The sequence below is a fragment of the Vidua macroura genome, chromosome 28 (assembly GCF_024509145.1).
Source record: "Vidua macroura isolate BioBank_ID:100142 chromosome 28, ASM2450914v1, whole genome shotgun sequence".
Lineage (NCBI taxonomy): Eukaryota > Metazoa > Chordata > Aves > Passeriformes > Viduidae > Vidua > Vidua macroura.
Window position 1 is genome coordinate 1229596 of NC_071598.1, and position 17874 is coordinate 1247469.

Genomic DNA, 17874 nt, shown 5'->3' on the forward strand with positions numbered 1-17874 from the left:
GTGAAGCTGTGCTGGATTTGTGGAGCTCCAGCAGCTCACCAGGACCACGGAGTGTTTTCCCAATTAACTGAGATGCAATAAATAAAAATTCCCATTCTATAGGTGGGGGATCCCTTGCTTTGCTGGGCCCACTGTTATTTATAACAAATAATTTAGTGAATCCACAACAATTAAAGTTCATTTGGAGTCCCTGGGGTTTCTGTGACATCCCCCAATGAAGCTGTGCTGGATTTGTGGAGCTCCAGCAGCTCACCAGGACCACGGAGTGTTTTTGAAGGACCTGAGATGCAATAAACTAAATAAATAAATAAAAATTCCTGTTGGATGGGTGGGAGCAGCACACACCTGACCCTCCTGGAGAGTCACAGATGGAAATCTCAGCCAGCACTGGCTGCCGAGAGCAGACTCTGCCCTCACCCAGACAAACTGCAGGATCTGAGCCCAAGGAATTCCAGCATCCCCCTGATCCTCACTCCCAGAACCACACACCAGGCCTGCCGCAGCCTGGGTTGAAGAAATAAAATTTTACAAAACTTTAGAGAGAAACCCCAGGGGTTTGACAATCTCGCTGTTTTGCTCATTTTCTTGTTTAAAATCCCGCTCAGGAGCTCTTAGGAGACACAAAGATGGGCTTAGTCCGAACTGATCTCCCCATTTTTCTCCTTGAGGATGAGCTTCAGTCCTCGGAGTGTTAAAGCCTGGAAATGAGGGCTTGATAAGGACAGCAAAGCACATCTCCCTCCCTCCTTAATCACTCCACCAGGGTTTATCTTGTCACAGCCCCAGCCCCATCACAGGCTGCTGAAATCTGCTGGAACTGGGAAATGACTTTGTCCCTCGCTGTCCCCTCCCCACCCTGGCCAGCCAGCACTCCTGGCCTGTTTCCAGGCATTATTCACCCTCAAAATGTGACATTTCCCAGCCTTCATAGCGCCAAAAACGTCCTGTTTCCAGTCATTATTTACCCTCCAAACATGACATTTTCCAGCCTTAACGGCACCAACGACGGTACAGGAGTAAAAAAAGTCAATTCATGCGCTCAAACCCAAACAAAAAAAAAAAACAAAAAAAAAAAACCAAAAAAAAAACACCAAAAAAACCCAAAGAAAAAACTCAAACCCAAAACCCAGGATGAGGATTTACCCCAAAAGCCAGGAGGAGGATTTACCCTAAAACCCAGGATGAGGATTTACCCCAAAACCTGTGAGGAGGATTTACCCCAAAACCTGTGAGGAGGATTTACCCCAAAGCCCAGGAGGAGGATTTACCCTAAAACCTGGGAGGAGGATTTACCCCAAACCCAGGATGAGGATTTACCACAAAACCCAGGATGAGGATTTATCCCAAAACCTGGGAGGGGGATCTACCCCAATTGTCAGGACCTTCCCAGAGCCCGAACACACAATTTAAAACCGAAATTAAATGGAAGTTAAATGAAAATGAAGCCTCCCCCCCTGTGGGGGACACAAATCTGCCCCTCCAGCGCTGATGTGCCACCGGGGTCAGACAGAGCCTGGCAGGGATGAGCAGCAGCCCCTGCTGCAGCACCCCAATTTCCGTGTTCCTCCCCCAGCAGAAACCTCCCCGGGGTTCTGGGGGTGCCCGGGGGGTTTTGGGGGGATTCCCTGAGCTCTCCATGCCAGCAGAGCAGAGCTGCAGCCTCTGCCCAGGAAAGCAGCGAGCTCTCCTAAAAGGGAGATTTCAGCCCAAAACGAGGGAAAAGGATTTTTGGCAGCGAGCTCGTGGAAGTTTCTGCAGGAAAATGGGAATATCCCGTGTTCATGGCCAGGCTGGGCACACTGGAAAGGGGAGAAGATAATCCCCCAAATAATCCCCCAAAGTGCTGCTGCCCTGCCCAAAATCCCCTCTGGGAACGCCCAGAGCTGCACGTCCCGAGGCAGCCAGGAAGGGCTGGCTGCATCCACACCTCTCCCGTTCATTAATAATAATAATTAATAATTAATAATCACCTGCTTCTCCAGCAGCATCCAGGCAGGAGAGGATGGAAGGAAACGCGAGGGGGAACTCTGGGTGTCCACCCTCGGTGTCACCTCCAGCACAGAAATTATCAGCTCTGTAAGTTTTTGAAACATTTTACTATTAAAGCCTGAAATATACTCAGAGCACCAAATGACACCTCCACTTAAATGCGCTTTTCCAGCCCCTAGCCAAGTTTAAAAATAAACTTTGCATCTGTTGGCATTCTATTTCTGCATAGAAGAGAGCAGAACAAATCCTTATAATTTTAAAGATAAAATACTCCACTGAAGATAACGCCACTGCACCACTGCTGGATAACTTCACAGCAGCCACAGACTCCGAGCTGTAAACCCTTTTATGAGGCTTTAGTGCTTGGAAATGAAATTGTAAATGGGGAAGCGCAGATTGCTTTGATTTAGGAAATTGTTGCCATTAAAGAGTTTACAAAGAGCCCGGTGCTGTCCCCGAGGTGTCGGGGGAAGAGCTCCCAACTCCTCAGAAAAATCATTGATATTCCAGGGCTGCTGCTCAGAGCAGCAGGAAAAATCCTGTGCAGTCCTGGTGACCCAGGAGAGACAGGCAGAGAGATTTCAGTTCTATTCCAGGGAAAGGGAAAGGGAAAGGGAAAGGGAAAGGGAAAGGAAAGGGAAAAGGAAAAGGAAAAGGAAAAGGAAAAGGAAAAAAAGGAAAAGGAAAAGGGAAAGGGAAAGGAAAAGGGAAAGGAAAAGGGAAAGGGATAGGGAAAGGGAAAGGAAAAGGAAAAGGGAAAGGGAAAGGGAAAGGGAAAGGAAAAGGAAAAGGAAAAGGAAAAGGAAAAGGAAAAGGAAAAGGAAAAGGAAAAGGAAAAGGAAAAGGAAGAGGAAGAGGAAGAGGAAAAGGAAAAGGAAAAGGAAAAGGAAAAGGAAAAGGAAAAGGAAAAGGAAAAGGAAAAGGAAAAGGAAAAGGAAAAGGAAAAGGAAAAGGAAAAGGAAAAGGAAAAGGAAAAGGAAAAGGAAAAGGAAAAGCTTTGTTTGGAGCACGGGGGTTACCGGGCTCTCCAGTCACTGAACCAGACTTCCCAAATCCCTGTGTACATGGAATTATCCCTCTCAATTTGCTCTCTGCCTCTGGCCTGGACAATTGGCAGCAGGACAGAGGCAGGAGCAGACACTCAGAAATGAAGAGGCACCTCGAGCTGACTCTGATGTCCTCAGCACCGCCAAGTGCCCACTCCAGGACACAAAGCCAAGGGTTTAAATGAACTGGAAATTGCTGCTCGCTGGGAAACTCCTGACCCAGGTAAGATAAATTCCTCCAGGATGCATTCAGGAATCCAAATGCATCACATAACCCCAGCTGATCTGCTCTTTAAGTTGTTTTCCAGGCCGTTTCTCACGGGCTGCTGACCTGAGAATTCGCTTTCCAGTGGGGACAAAGGGGAGGGAAAAACTCTGCAGGCACAGCAGAGCACCAAGAGAGGGCAAACACCAGGGTAGGCAGGGACAACAGTCAGAGAAATGCAAACATGCGAGGTATTTTCCAGAAAGTCTCCAGAAAAATTAAAAAAAAAGAGAAAAATAATTTTAAAAAATTGAAAATCCCAGCAAAACCCCAGCAAAATTGCCTCGGCGAGGAAACACAAACCCAGCAGCTCCCCCCAGGCTTTGCCAGGGGCAAACCCTGAGCAGGTGGGCAGGAAATCCCTGCTGATTCCCACTGGAGTTCTCGCAAGGAGACATCCCAAAGCCGTCCAGGATTTCAGCAGTCTGGGGGAGCCCCTGCTCTCCGCACAGCCCCGGGGAGCCCCAGACCCCAATTCCTTCCTTGCTTGGCTGCACTGCAGGGGAATTCGGAGCCCTGCCTGGTTTAGGGCAGAATTCCTGCCTGGACCTGCCCAGCCCCAGAATTCCAGCCCCACTTCCCAGCAGCACCTCGGGAACAGCTGGCTCTGCACCTGGAGAGAAAGGAATCACCTGGACAGGGATTTATGGCACCAGTTTAGGGTCCTGAGCCACCCCTCAGCATTTTATAGACATTGGATCTTCACTCTGACAGCAAATCAGCATTCCAAGAACTTTGACAGCAAATCCAGCACTCAGCCATGCCACGGCTCCCAGAAAGGCTCTTCTTGGGGTCTGGGTGTCGGGGTGACCCCAAGAGTGTAAAAGTCTTTTTTCTCCCAGCCCGAGCAGCCAAAGGAGGAGTCTGAATGTGCAGGGTCGGCTTCTCAAGGTTGTTCCTTTTCCCTTCTCTAGAACATTCTCTCTCTGCCCTGCTGAGCTCTGTCCAGCAGCTCGGCCATGGCATTCTGTCTGCCCTCAGGGCACTGTTCACATTTTATACCCAAAACTCCGTGTGCCGTGGTTACAATAACGTGCCAATATCTGTCATTGATGTTGGGCACTATTGTGTATATAGTCCAAATGTTATACCGTGACAGGAAATAACCCACAGAAGCAGGCGAGATGGAAAAGGAAAGAAAAAGAACCTAAAAAAGCTAACTTTATTATCTGACACCACTATAACAAAAGTGACGGTGGATTGGAGGGTGAAGCTGCCACCTCTCCAACCACACTGGCCTAACCAACAGTCCATCAATTCTCTCCACCCACCAAAAAAAAAAAAAAAAAAAAAGGTAAAACAATCATTATTTACATGAACAATGCGTGAGAAAACACAGTTGAAATATGCAAATGTGAGAAGGCACAGGGACTTTTAGAAGAACTTTAAAACCCTCAAAAGAACAGAGTAGCACTGCTCCTCAGAGCGCGGGCTGGGATGCACCAGGGGAAGCTCCAGGGAGATCCACGCTGGGTTACAAACACAAACCCCCCTGCCAGAAACGTTTCTATCAGCAAATTCTTTCCCACCGACTCTGGAATTTCTCTCTTATTTGATCCTTTAATATTAAAGATGCTTTTGTGCCTCAAAGGTGGAAAATCAAGGACTTTGTTTCCAGGCTTCTGGCAAAGCCTCCCTGCCAGAACTCCGATCCAGGGGTTCAGAGCAGGAGGAAACGTCAGTGCTTCAAGAAGGTTGTTATTTTTTTTAATATCCCCATCCATTAACAGAGCTCTGCGACCTAAATATTGATTGCCTTTTGACATGTTATTGATGAAACCACTGTTTCATGCAATTTATTCCCACAGACTTTATTCAACTTTAAATTAAGCACAATGATTATATCAATTATTTAAAATGGAATTATTAGTTAAATTACAAGCAGCGGCAATTTAAATGGTTATGAATAAATAACAATTTAGGAGGTCAACAAGTGTTTTAATTGGTTTTAATTTGTACGTGCCAAATATCCTCTCAGAGTAATGAGAAGAAAATGGATCCAGATCCAGAGGTGAGTTTCCAGACCCAATGTTACCAGGGCAGCTTTTCACTGCTCTGATTCTGCCCAGACCCAATCTCATCTTGAATTAAGTAATTGGCTCCTGGTACAGATAAAAGGGACCTGGACAAGCACTCGATTTTCCTTTTTATCTTCTTTAAGGACAAGAATTTGTTCTGCATTCAGAGCTGTGTTCATCCCCCTCCTTCCTCCCACAGCGTCACTGCTGTGAATGGGAACATGGAGAGACTGAGAGAAAAAATAACAACAAAACCAAGAGTTCAGGGCCAGAGCAGCTGCAGGAATTGGCATTTCCAAGGCTGAGCTCTGGCAGGTTTTGCTCCCTCTGACCATCAATGATTGCTCTGCTCTGGCCCAGCAGCTTTAACCTGAAAATCACCTGGGCCAGGGCTGGGGACCGGTGTGTGCAGAGGCTTTCTGTGCCCCAGTGTATGCAGTCTCTGTGTTGCAGGAGAAATTGGCTTAGTCTATGGTTATATAAGAAAAGTCTAATTAAAACCACTCCATCATTTCCTCTCACCTAAAATTTCTACTTTTAACATCTCAAGTCTCAAACTATCTCTTTTCTCTTTCAAATTAAAAAAAAAAAATAGTGTTTTATAAAACTTTTTTTTTCTCAGAAAAAAGTTAAAATTCTTAAACTCCCGAAACAACTGAAATCTCACAACAAACTATCAAACTCCCACAACTAAACACCTACCTCCCCCCTACCTCTATCTTTTCTACAACATACTACCAACACATAATATCAAATTTCTAAATAAAACAAGCTCCCTCTTTCTCTCTCTCCCTCTTAAAAAAACTACCTAAAACATCTCAGTATTTCTCCACCCTTCTATCTTATAAAAAAACCTCTAACCTAATTTAACCACAAACCACATAACTTCCCCTTCGCCACGCTGGGCAAGGGAGATCTGCACTCTTCACTAACCAGACCAGGGTTAGTGCTCCCCTGGAAATACCCAATACCTTCAATAATCACTCCAAACGTCAATATCCAAACCTAACTACTAATTAATTTAACCCCCACTTCCTAAAAAAATTCACTTCCCTATCAAACCGCAACACTCAGCAAAGCGAGATTTTTTATTGACACAAACCCCAACGCTGGCACAGCTTCTGTTGGCAGCTCGAGCACTCAGCCTGCCCCTGGCAAACACCCTATGAAAATATCGCCATAAATCACCAAATTCCCATTTCCTGCACGTTTTACTGCCAGAGCTCCCCGGGAGCTGCCTGGGCTCCTCAGGACACCTTCCAGGTTAAATAAAGAGCAAAAAAAAAATAAAGAGCTTGCAGAAATGCAGCGTGGCCACCAGGACCCATAAAACATTTTAACTGAACACTCATTTAAACGCAACCTTTGGCACTCCCAGCTCACTGAAACACGGCTGGAAAGGCAAATTTATCCCAGCTTCGGATTTACCTGGCTCACGTTCATCCAGGGAAGCCTCCTGCCTGTTAAAAGTTTTTAAAAGCAGACCCAAACCCGCTGCTTTTCAGCCCAAAGCTTCAATGTTCCTTCTGCATCCATGAGCCAAAGCCACCCTGCAAAGTGGCATTTTGTTGCACTGATTAATTTTGGGGATTATCTGAAAATGCCACTTGAAAAGAGGAGGGGAAAAGCCAGGAATGGGAGGGAAAAAGGAGTTAAAAAAGGGGGAAAGGGAACACATCACAGGAGCTGTGAGGATTTTTATTTCCAATTGTTTGTGAGGAGAGGGCCCTTTCTGAATCAGTTTTTTGTGAAAAATGCGTATTTTATGATTGGCTTTTTCTCAAATATTACAATGAATATTACATGTGTGATGTTAGAAAGCGATGCTGTGTTAATTCTCTTAATCAGTATGTTAAATATAGTTTTAGGTTACAACATAATGTTAAAATAGAAACTCTGCGATGTAAGATATTTTTTACAAGCTCAAGAAAGAGATGAGATAATCAAGAAACTCTTCACACAGAGATAACAGCGACAGGGCACACAAAGAGTTACAGCCTCCTTATCAGAAAAGACAAACATCCTTCCACCTCCTCTCCCTCTTCATGGAACCACCAGGATTAAGGGGAAGAAGTTGACAAAAAACAGAAAAAAATTCTTAATTTGCAAGGAATTCCTGCACCATGTATGAGATCTATGAAGATGCAACAGGCTGCTGCTTTTAAGGGTTATTCCTTTGTTCACAGGGCGTGTTTTTGGCAGCTCAGTGCCCAAAAACATCCGGACATCCGAAATTCTTTGCTTTTTATTGTCTCATAGTGTCCTAATCCTCACTGTCCAAATTTTTATTGCTCTAATTTTATTACTATTTTTTTCTAACTATTTTATTACTAATAAACTTTTAAGATTTAAAAAAAAACCCAAGCGATTGCTGTTTTTCACAGTTTTGGAGGATTCTTATCTTGGGAGCTGCCTCAGAGGGGTTTGGGCACTGAGGCACTGAAGGGTTCCCAGCCTGTGCTGGACCCTGGGGTGCTGCAGAACCCCTGGTGACATTTGTGACATTTGTGACATTTCCAAGTGGCAGCAGTGCCAGAGTGAGACAGAGTGAAAATTTAATGGGGTAGAAATCCATTTGGATTTAGGTGAAATGTGCCGCTTCGAGCTCGCTAGCGTAAGTAAAATATGCTGTTTAGTCTGGTAACTGCAGCACTAGCAAAGCTGCCCCAGCTGAGGAGAAAGAATGTGAATTTCCAAACTGAAGAGATAAGAGACGCTCCTCGAACCTTGAAGCAGACAGGGCAGAGTGACCCAGGAGTTCTTTCTGCACTTTCTGACAAAAAAAATGGCTACAAGTGCAACCAGCTGTAAGTGTAACGAGAAATCAGCAGAATGAATATGCACGAACCTATTGTGGAATTCTATGCATATGTAAATTAGTAAGGGGTAATAAAAAGGGATTGGGAGTCCTCAGGGGCACGCATGTCCTTCGCAGGGGAATGATCCCACACGCGCCCAGCGCTGTAACAAACATACCGTCCCTACAAATCTTTATAAAAATTACCGAGTTTTAATTTTTATCCGCGTTTCAGGAGGCAGGCACAGCACAGGGACAGGAGGCAGGCACAGCACAGGGACAGTGACAATTATGTCACGTTAAGCAGCCTGGGGTTTGTGCCAGCCCGGGGAGGGGGTGCAGGGCGGAGGTCGTGGCTGATGAAATGCACTGACAGCAGTAATCCAGCGGAAAAAACCTCCACTCACATGCAATTAAATCATTCTTTAAAGGGAAAAAAAAAAAAAACAAAAAAACACCCAGCAGGACAATGCTCTGTGAGCAAACTCCTCTGGAATTCTCTGTGCTCCCTGGAGCCCTTCCCGGGGGGAACATCCTGCTTGTACCTCAGAGATCCAGCCCTGAACCTGTCCCTGACACCCCCCTGGGCACTCAGGGGGGAACTCACCATGGATGTTCCCAAAGATTTCATTTTAAAAACGAAAAAACCACCAAAACCATCCCTGTGCTGCTCAGACCCTCCTTGTCCTGAGCACAGAGCCTCCAACCCATCCCAGGTTCCCTTTGCTGGCACTTTTCCTGCTGGGTTTCCCTGTTCCAGAGTCCTGCCAGGCTATCCTGTTCCAGAGTCCTTGTTTTGGGGTTTTCCTGCTGGGTTTTCCTATTCCAGAGTCCCTGGATTTGGTTTTTTTCCTGTCCGGATTTCCTGTTCCAGAGTCCCTGTTTTGGGTTTTTTCCTGTCAGATTTTGCTGTTCCATAGTCCCTGGTTTGGGGTTTTTCCTGCCAGATTTTCCTGTTCCAGAGTCCCTGGTTTTTTGGGGTTTTTCCTGTCAGATTTTCCTGTTCCAGAGTCCCTGGTTTTGAGTTTTTTCCTGCTGGGTTTTCCTGTTCCAGAGTCCCCGTTTTTTGCCAGATTTTGCTGTTCCAGAGTCCCTGCAGGATTTGCTGCCCGCCCCAGGCGGGTTCTGGGGAACCTTTGAGGGTCTCACGCTGAGGGCACAGAGGGAAGTCACACCCCAGGGTCCTTTGCCCCCAACTTTCCCTCATTCCTGGGGCTGTGGCCAGGAATTCTCCTCCCCAAGGAGTGGTAATTCGAGCAGCGGGGTTTGGGTGGTCACAAACCCTCACCCAGCTCCCCCAAATCCTCACTCCCATTTCAGCATGGGCTGGGTCCCACACACACAGAGACAGATTTTAGGGCTCTCAGAAGAGCTCTGGGAACAGGCAGATCCACCAGGAACAGGGCCTGGAATAATCCCCATAAAGATTCCTGGTGTTTTCCCCCACATCCCCTGGCAGGAATTCAGAGCACTCAGGTGCTCTCACCTGCTTGGGTGGGAAAGGAAGGGCTCTGCTCACCCCAAAGCTCATGGGTTCAGTTGTTTTTTTTCCCACAAAAAGCATGAGATTAAATTTCTGGGGCTAATTAAAGAGAAGGTGATGGGGTTTAGGTCCCTGGGCAGTCCCTGCCAGCCTTGAGTGTGTTAATTGTCTGCAAATCCATCCTGCAGTCAATCAGCTGCTGATGGAAGGAACCTGCAGCACACTGGATTTATTTATTTATTATTCTGAGGGTGTGTGAACAAAGAAAACCCCAGGCTCCAGCACCTCCAGGTGAAGCAGCACTATTGTGCCAATTATCTAAAGCCTAATTAACCACAGAGGATTGCTGTCTGTGCAGCATTCTGGAAACAAAAATCTGCTTTTCATCTGGGGATAACCAAACTTCCACTCCCAAGGTCTGACCTGTGCCTGCAGCTCGGGGCAGGGAAGGGAGGGAAACAGGGATGCAAATCTCTGGGAAGGGAGGAAAATAGGAATAAAAATCCCTGGGAAGAGAGGAAAATAGGAACACAAATCCCTGCAGTTCAGCATTTCCACTGCAAACCGAGTGGGAAGAGTCCACGGCTCCATTTGTTGTGTTAATCCCCCAGTTTTAGATAAAATTCTCCTCAAATGATCCCAAAAAGTCCCTTTTGTTCCCAGCTGAGCCCGTGACATCAGCAGCCCTCCAGGACTAATTGGTTCTCACCAAGTCTGTCACAGAAAAGCCTCTGACACCCTCAGCCCCAACTTCAGCAGGGTTTAAAAAATTAGTAAATAGGCCTGAGGAGTCACATGCTGCAGCTGTAATTGAGGAGAGGCTATTTCTGCACTTTCATTTTAATGCAATTTAAGATATCCAAATAAAGTTGGTCCCTTGGAGATGCTCTGCAGCATCCCAGCCCCTCGGACTGCAGGAGAACAAGGGGAGGCTGGGCCAGGCTTTGATTATTTAAAAATCCTTCTCATTTAGGGCTTGAGCCGTTTTACCTTCCTGGACACAGATTAAGTTATTAGAAAATTAATGAAAATTGGCTGCAGGACGGCTGATTTTTATTCCTGGGGGCCTGCAAAAGTCGTTGTCACCCCTGGGAGCACCAAAGGCAATCTCTGCTGAGGCCCCAGCAGCAGAGGCAGGGCTGGGCAGTTTTCCCTGCCCGCGTTTCCCGGGATTTTGGGGCTTTGTGGAGCAGACCCCGCTCAGAGCAATCACTGAAATGCAGGAATATCCTCTGCTTCTGGGGGGAAAGACAAACACCAACATCCCACACCTCTCCTGGAGCTGTGGAAGGGATTGGTTATTGGGGAAAGGAGGAGAATCCTTCAGCTCATCCTCTGCCTTTCTTCCCTGTTTCAGCTGTGGGGATTGGCCACAAAATTGATTTTATTTTGTGTTGTACCAAGTGCCAGCCACTGACAGATGTTTGCTGAGTTGGGGATATTTAATAAAAAGTTGAAGTGAGCTCCCAACAACCTGGGGCTGCAGAGCCCAGCACTTCCCACACCCTGCCCCCTCCGAATCCCCCCACAAGGATCAGGGGGTGTTTCATTCCCAACACCCCCAGCCACACCTACAACTGCTGTCCAGGAGGGGGAATGATCTCAATAATCACATTTTCGGGGGTCAGAAGCTTTTCTTTTTTTTCTCCCTCATCTCTCAAACACCAAAATCCTTCCCCCAAAAGTCGGAGTGAGGAGAGCAGAGGCTGAACCATCCCAGGAAAATGAGGATTGGGAACTGAACTGGTGCTTCTGGAGGGGGAATTGAGTCTTTCCCAAGCAATTTGCCACCCCCAGCCCCCTTTTTATTCCATCCCCCCTCAGCTCTGGCCCGGGGGTGTCTCCTGGAGGAGCTCAGCCCTAAATCCTGCAGTTTTCCAGGCAGGGTGAGCTCCCTGAGCTCCGGGGGCATTTCCCAGGGCTCAGCCCCAGCCCAGGTGTGCTGAAAATGCCATTAAACACCTCCAAGGCAGACTGGGGGCTCCAGGCTCCAAAAAGAGCTTTTTGAGAGGCCAGAGAGGACAAAGAACATTCTCAGGCTGGCACAGAGAAAAGTCTGATGGCAGCACCCCCAGGTGAAGGGCAGCGACTCTGCCCACCTCCAGGTGTGGGATTAATCCTGGCAAAATGTGATTTTTTGGGCTCGCCGGGGCTGAGATAAACAAAACAGAACAAAAGGCACGTTGGGCCTGTTTACTAAAAAAAAACCCAACCAAACAAGCAAACAAACAAACAAAAAAAAAACAAACAAAAAAAACCCCAATAATTCCAAGCAGTTACTGTGTGATTTTACAGAGGAGAAAAAGCCTTTGCAGAATAATCATGTCTTAAAGAAATCCCACAACAATAATCCTCCCAAATGCTGCTCCCCAGACGTCTGCAGCAGAGGCTTTGCAGCACTCAGGAAGCCTCAGCAGGAGCACGAGGCTCCCCCGGCTCACAGAACATTTGCCTTCAGAAATGATGCCTTAAGTTCCAGCTTGTGAAAAACGCCAACCACTTGTTTCTGGGATTTTTAGAAGTTTAATAATAATAAAATAGTTATTAAAAATAGTAATAAAATTAGAGCAATAAAAATGTGGACAGTGAGGATTAGGACACTACGAGACAATAAAAAGCAAAGAATTTTGGACGTCCGGATGTTTTTGGGCACTGAGCTGCCAAAAACAGCCCTGTGAACAAAGGAATAACCCTGAAAAGCAACAGCCTGCTGCATATTCATAGATCTCATACATGGTGCAGGAATTCCTTGCAAATTAAGAATTTTTTTCTGTTTTTTTTTCCACTTCTTCCCCTTAATCCTGGTGGTTCCATGAAGAGGGAGAGGAGGTGGAAGGATGTTTGTCTTTTCTGATAAGGAGGCTGTAACTCTTTGTGTGTCCTGTCGCTGTTATTTCTGTGTGAAGAGTTTCTTGATTATCTCATCCCTTTCTTGAGCTTGTAAAAAATACCTTACATAGCAGAGTTTCTATTTTATCATTATGTTGTAACCTAAAACTGTATTTAACACACTGCTTAAAAAGGATTAACACAGCATCACTTTCTAACATCACACATGTAATATTCATTGTAATATTTGAGAAAAAGCCAATCACAAAATCCGCGTTTTTCACAAGCTTTTCTGTTTTTCACACTCTGTGCTGCTTTAGTGTAACTCTGGGCTTTGTGCTAAGTGTTAGCACGTTCTCTCCACAGGGTGGGGAGACAAAACAATTCCTGTTCCAGCTGAGACCAAGGACAGGCCTCACCAGCTCCAGGCCCAAAAAGCGTAAACAAAGCTGAAGGGAAGAGAGAAAAACAAGGATGGAACTTCATAACCTAACGCTGTAACTGGACAATTAACTCCAATATGCAAATGGACCTGAACTTCTAAAAGTGACAGACCCCTTACCCACAGCAGCAGCCAGCAAAAAAAAAAAAACCAAAAAACAAAAACAAAAAAAGCAAAGAAACAAAACCAAAAACAAACAAAAGACCACAAAAAAAAAAAAAAAAAAAAAAAAAAAAACCAAAAAAAAACAAACCAAAAAATTCATTAGGGATGATGATGTCAAAGTGTAATTCAGTGTAATTCCCTGCATGGAAATTCCTAGAAGTATTTGGCACTGAACAATATTGAGAAAGTCACTGGACTTAATGGAAGTCTCTTAATTAAGAACATTTTTGAGTGGTTCAAAAGGCCACGAAAGGGCGGGCGGGCAGGGGAAGGTGATGGAAACCTTCATCACCTTTGTGCAGGTAAATTCCAGGTGCTCAGGCTCCTCCTTGGCACCTCTGCACCCCTGCCTGCTCCAAAAAGCGATTTATTGGTGGGAGCTGATGGGACACGAGCCCTCCAGAACTCCTGCCCTGAGCCACACGTGGCACAACCAGAGCACCAAAGTATAAATAGAAAATGAAGCATTTCTGTGTTTGAGGCAGATGAATGTGACCATCTGCTCCAGCAGCATCCCAAAGCCTCTGAAACAGCAGCCTCTGGTGTCAACATCCTGCTCCTTCCCTCCGACTCCACCTTCAACCAGAAGCAGGGCTAAAAATACAGAAAAGACACAGCCGGGGCCCTGAGGCCTCCTCTGCTCTGAGACTTTCCATCTTAGCAAAAATCACATTATTTGTGTTTGGAGCACACCCCGGCGAATTAGAACACAAGGGTCAGTGCTCTAAGCCAGACCAGACTGCTCTAAGCCAGACCAAATATTCCTGCCCAAAGTCAGGCCTGGCCACTTTCTCTCGGAATCCTCTCCCGAATTCTGTTACAGCACATCACAAACACGGCCACAAACGCAGAGAAAACCCAGGGCTGAGCAGAACCCCCCACACAGTAATTCCAAACCACGCACTCCTGCACACCCAGCTTTGCCATCCTGCTCTCCAGGGCCCCCAAATTCCTTGTGCTTTTCAGAAAATTGCTGCTCCAAGCCCTGAGTGGCCCAAAAAGAACAGCAAAGCCCCAGCACCTGCAGCACACCTGGGTCACCCTGGGAGATGGGAAATGGCCCCGCAGCGCAGCTCCTAAACCCCAAGGGAAGGGAGCTCATTCCCTGGGAAGTTTCAATAACATGAGAAAATTAAATTAAATAATATAAATATTGACGGGGAAGCCCACACGAGGCACTGCAGGGGAGTGGGAGGACAGCTGGGAGAGGAGCGTGTGGTTGTTATTTTAATGAGCACTTCATCCTAACGAGACCAAAATGCAGAATTTCCTGCGTGGAGCAGCTCGAGCAGAGCCAGGAGAGGTCCCAGCAGCACCCAGCTCCTGCCTGGATTTGTGTTTATCCCGTGCCAAGCCCAGGGCTGGGTTATCAATACCCCAGCTGGGCTATTGGAGAGCAGATGAATCAGTCCAGGGCCTCTATTGATTACCCTGTAGTGTTATTGATGTTATTATTGATACTTGTGCCCTCAGCCAGGGCTGGCACAGCAGAAATGTCCCACCCAGAGCTGCTGAGTGTCCCCAAACTGCCCAAAACCCGCCCCTGGAGCAGGAATGGGCACAGCCAAGGAGCAGCAGCCCCTGGTGGCTCCTGCACTGCCCCAAACCCCAGCCCCTTTAGGATGGAGTGACGGGGACATCCAATTCACGTCGTTCAGTGCAGGACAAAAGGGCCAATCTGGGCACCCCACCAGACTCGCCCCCTCGGCAGCAAAAGTTGCTGTTTTCACCCAAAGCCAGCCTTGTTTCTCCGGAGCTGGACAGCAGCGCTGTGAGCACGCAGCTCTCTGACCAGCAGAGATCAGAGCTTCTCATGGCCGTGAAAAAGCAACCAAAAACTCCCCAAAGCCACAGCAAGGCTCGGAGATCTCTGCTCCAACAGCTCCCTGCCCACAGAGCCACCCCACTCCTTCCCGAGCAGGAAAATCCCCAAACGATGCTCGTTTAGCACCAAACGCCCCGATCTGACACAGCTCGAGCTGCAGAGAATTAACGCTCGTGTTCACAGACATCTCCGTTCAGAGATGTGCAACTCAAAATGAGTTTGGAGGCAGAAAGGAGATAATAAATATTAGTGACTCTCTCCTCCAGTTACCAGCCTGTCAGAGCAATTTTTTCCTGTAAAAGCACAAGCCCAGGGCTATCCATGTATATTCATTCCAGCAGATTTCAAATGCCGTGCCAGGGGTTTCTACAACCGTTCCATTTGTCTTTAATCCCCGCTCAGAACAGAAATCTGAGCACAATCTGTCTCTGAGGCAGCTTTGAGACAACTTCATAAACCAAAACCTCACAGCTCCGGGCTTGGAGCTGAGCTTTAGCTGCTTCAGCCAGAGCTGCCAGTGACCCCCAGGCAGCACCGCCACCAAACTGCCCAGAAATCACTGCTCTGCCTCACAACCGTGCCCAAAACTCTGCCCCAGCCCAGAATCCCAAACGTCCAACCCGGCGCGTTTTAATTAAAGAGCTGGAATTTGTTACTTGGCAGCACCAGAAGCATCTCCCAGCCCCGAGGTCTGAAATTCCAGCCCCTGACCACACTTCGCCCAGAGCAAGAGCTGCCAGAGGCTCCCAGGGGGGAGGCACAGAAGGCACCGAGCACCCCCATCACTGATTTAGGCACACGGTTCCCTCTGCAGGCACCGACGCTTCTCGATCAAAGTATAATGAAAACCAGGAATTATTCTTTTCCATTCTACTCTCGCCATTTATTTCACTGCCCTCTAAACCGGTGGGGTTCTGTGGGTTGGCGGTTTTTTTTCCTCCCCCAAAACACCCCCAAAAGGGCAGATTTTGTCTGTTCCACAAAATCCTCCTCTGCTGGAGCCATAATTCAGGGAGAGGTCCGGGCAGGTGAGGTGGCCAGGGAGGCTCCAGCACCTGTGGCCAGCGGGCACAAGCCCGTGGCTACCTGAGGATGGTCTCCCCTGCAGAGAGCAGAGCCCATAAATTCCATCCAAAGGAGAATGGAAGCGCAGACACGACGGGAAGGGAGAGCTCCACTGGTGAGGAACCTGTGAGGAGCCGCGAAGTCTGATCGCTCCGCGGTGCGGGAAGGAGCGCTTGTGCTGAGCGTCGCGGAGCTGCTCACCGCAGCAGGCGCCTTCCTCCGAAAGGGAGGACAGAGCCCCGCCCGCACGTCCCCGCACTTCCAGCACCGGGAGAAGCCCAGCCAGCCCCGCCGAGGCTGCGGGAGCCCGGGCGGCGAGGGCTGGTGACATCCTCTGGCTGGGTGCCCTGAAGAGCTGACTGCCCTCCAGTGATTTACCAGGGAAAAGTTAAATAAAAATCACCAAAAAAAAAAAAAAAAAAAAAAAAAAAAAAAGGGATTCGGAGTATCTCCACGAGCCTGGCACATGGGAAACAGATCCGCAGATCCACCCGCGTGTGCGCATCGGCCGGAGGCACCCGGGGGATGAGACCGCGCTGCCCGCGGGGTCCCTGAGGCTCCCGGAGCCCGTCCCGGGACACCCCCAGAGCCAGAGCCAGAGGCAGAGGCAGAGGCAGAGCCAGAGCCAGAGCCAGAGCCAGAGCCAGAGCCAGCCCTGGCTCCGCGCCCCGCGGGCTGCCCGCGGCTGCTGCGGCTGCTGCACCGCACAGCGCGGAGCGCTCCGTGCGCGGAGCCGCAGCCCGCGGGGATGCGCTGCGCCCCAAGCACCCGAACGGCCGCGACCGCCCCGGGACCATCCCAGGACCACGGCCAGGATCATCCCGGGACCACCCCGGGACCCCCAGCGCCGTCGGCTCCGCTCCCCACGGCGGTGCGGGTGTTTCTCCGGGAGATGGGATGTGGATGTTTCTCCCAGAGCGACGATGCAGGTGTTTCTCCCGGCGCTGGGATGCCGGTGGTTCTCCCGGAGGTGGGATGCGGGTTTTGCTCCCGGCGCTGGGATAGCGGATGTTTTTCCCGGCGCTGGGATGCGGGGTTTCTCCCGGCGCTGGGATAGTGGATGTTTTTCCCGGCGGGTCCCCGCCATCTCCCCGCGTCTCGCTGCTCCCGCTCCGCCATCCTCCGGCGCTCCCCCCGCCGCGGAGCAACCGGTGGGACCCCCGCGCCCCACGGTCGCCCCGGGGAGGGCAGGACGAGCCCCGCTTACCTCGCAGCGCGGCCGTCCAGCTGCACAGCCCCAGCAGCAGCAGCAGCCGCCGGTGCAGGCGCGGGGCTCCTCCGCCCATGCTGAGCCCGCAGAACCGGGGATCGAGCCGGGGATGGAACACGGGGATGGAGCCCCGGGATGCGGAGCCAGGGATGCTGAGCCGGGGATGGAGCCCGGGGATGCGGAGCCGGGGATGGAGCCCCGGGATGCTGAGCCGGGGATGGAGCCCCGGGATGCGGAGCCGGGGATGGAGCCCCGGGATGCGGAGCCGGGGATGGAGCTCCGGGATGCGGAGCCCGGGATGGAGCCCCGGGGATGAAGCCCCGGGATGCGGAGCCGAGCTCCAGCCAGAGAATTGGCCGGGGTTTTGGGGGGTTATGGGCGGTTTTGGGGGGGGTTCCCGCTCCTGTCCCCCGCGCTGTCTCGCCCCCGGGGATGCGGCTCTCCGGGGCCGCGGTGCGGGCTCCGCTCCCCGCTCCGGCCGCCGCCGACTCCGGGGCCGCGGCGCGCGCCCGCATCACTAATGAGCCGCCCCTCCCCCCGCAGCCAATTAGGGGCGCGCGGGGCGGGTCCTGCCGGCGGCGCGCGCGCAGGTTTTGGGGGTGGGGGGGGGATGGAGGACAGGCGAGACCCCCCCCCCACCCATCCACCCACCCTTCCCCCCCCCCAAAGTGCGGCGGGGGAGGGGCACCCAGGTGAGCTGGGACACGCCCAGGTGAGCTGGGACACGCCCAGGTGCGAGG

The 17874-nt window shown here is 49.7% G+C and overlaps 1 protein-coding gene across 1 annotated transcript in view; it reads right to left on the minus strand.

Annotated features, from left to right (window-relative positions):
• The window catches only part of UNC5D (unc-5 netrin receptor D), a 90606-nt gene extending 73396 nt beyond the window's left edge, over nt 1-17210 (minus strand). The window contains exon 1 of the mRNA XM_054000473.1: nt 17132-17210. Within this exon, the coding sequence (XP_053856448.1) occupies nt 17132-17210 (79 nt within the window). The remainder of the gene's footprint in view (nt 1-17131) is intronic.
• Between the last annotated feature and the right edge of the window lie 664 nt (nt 17211-17874).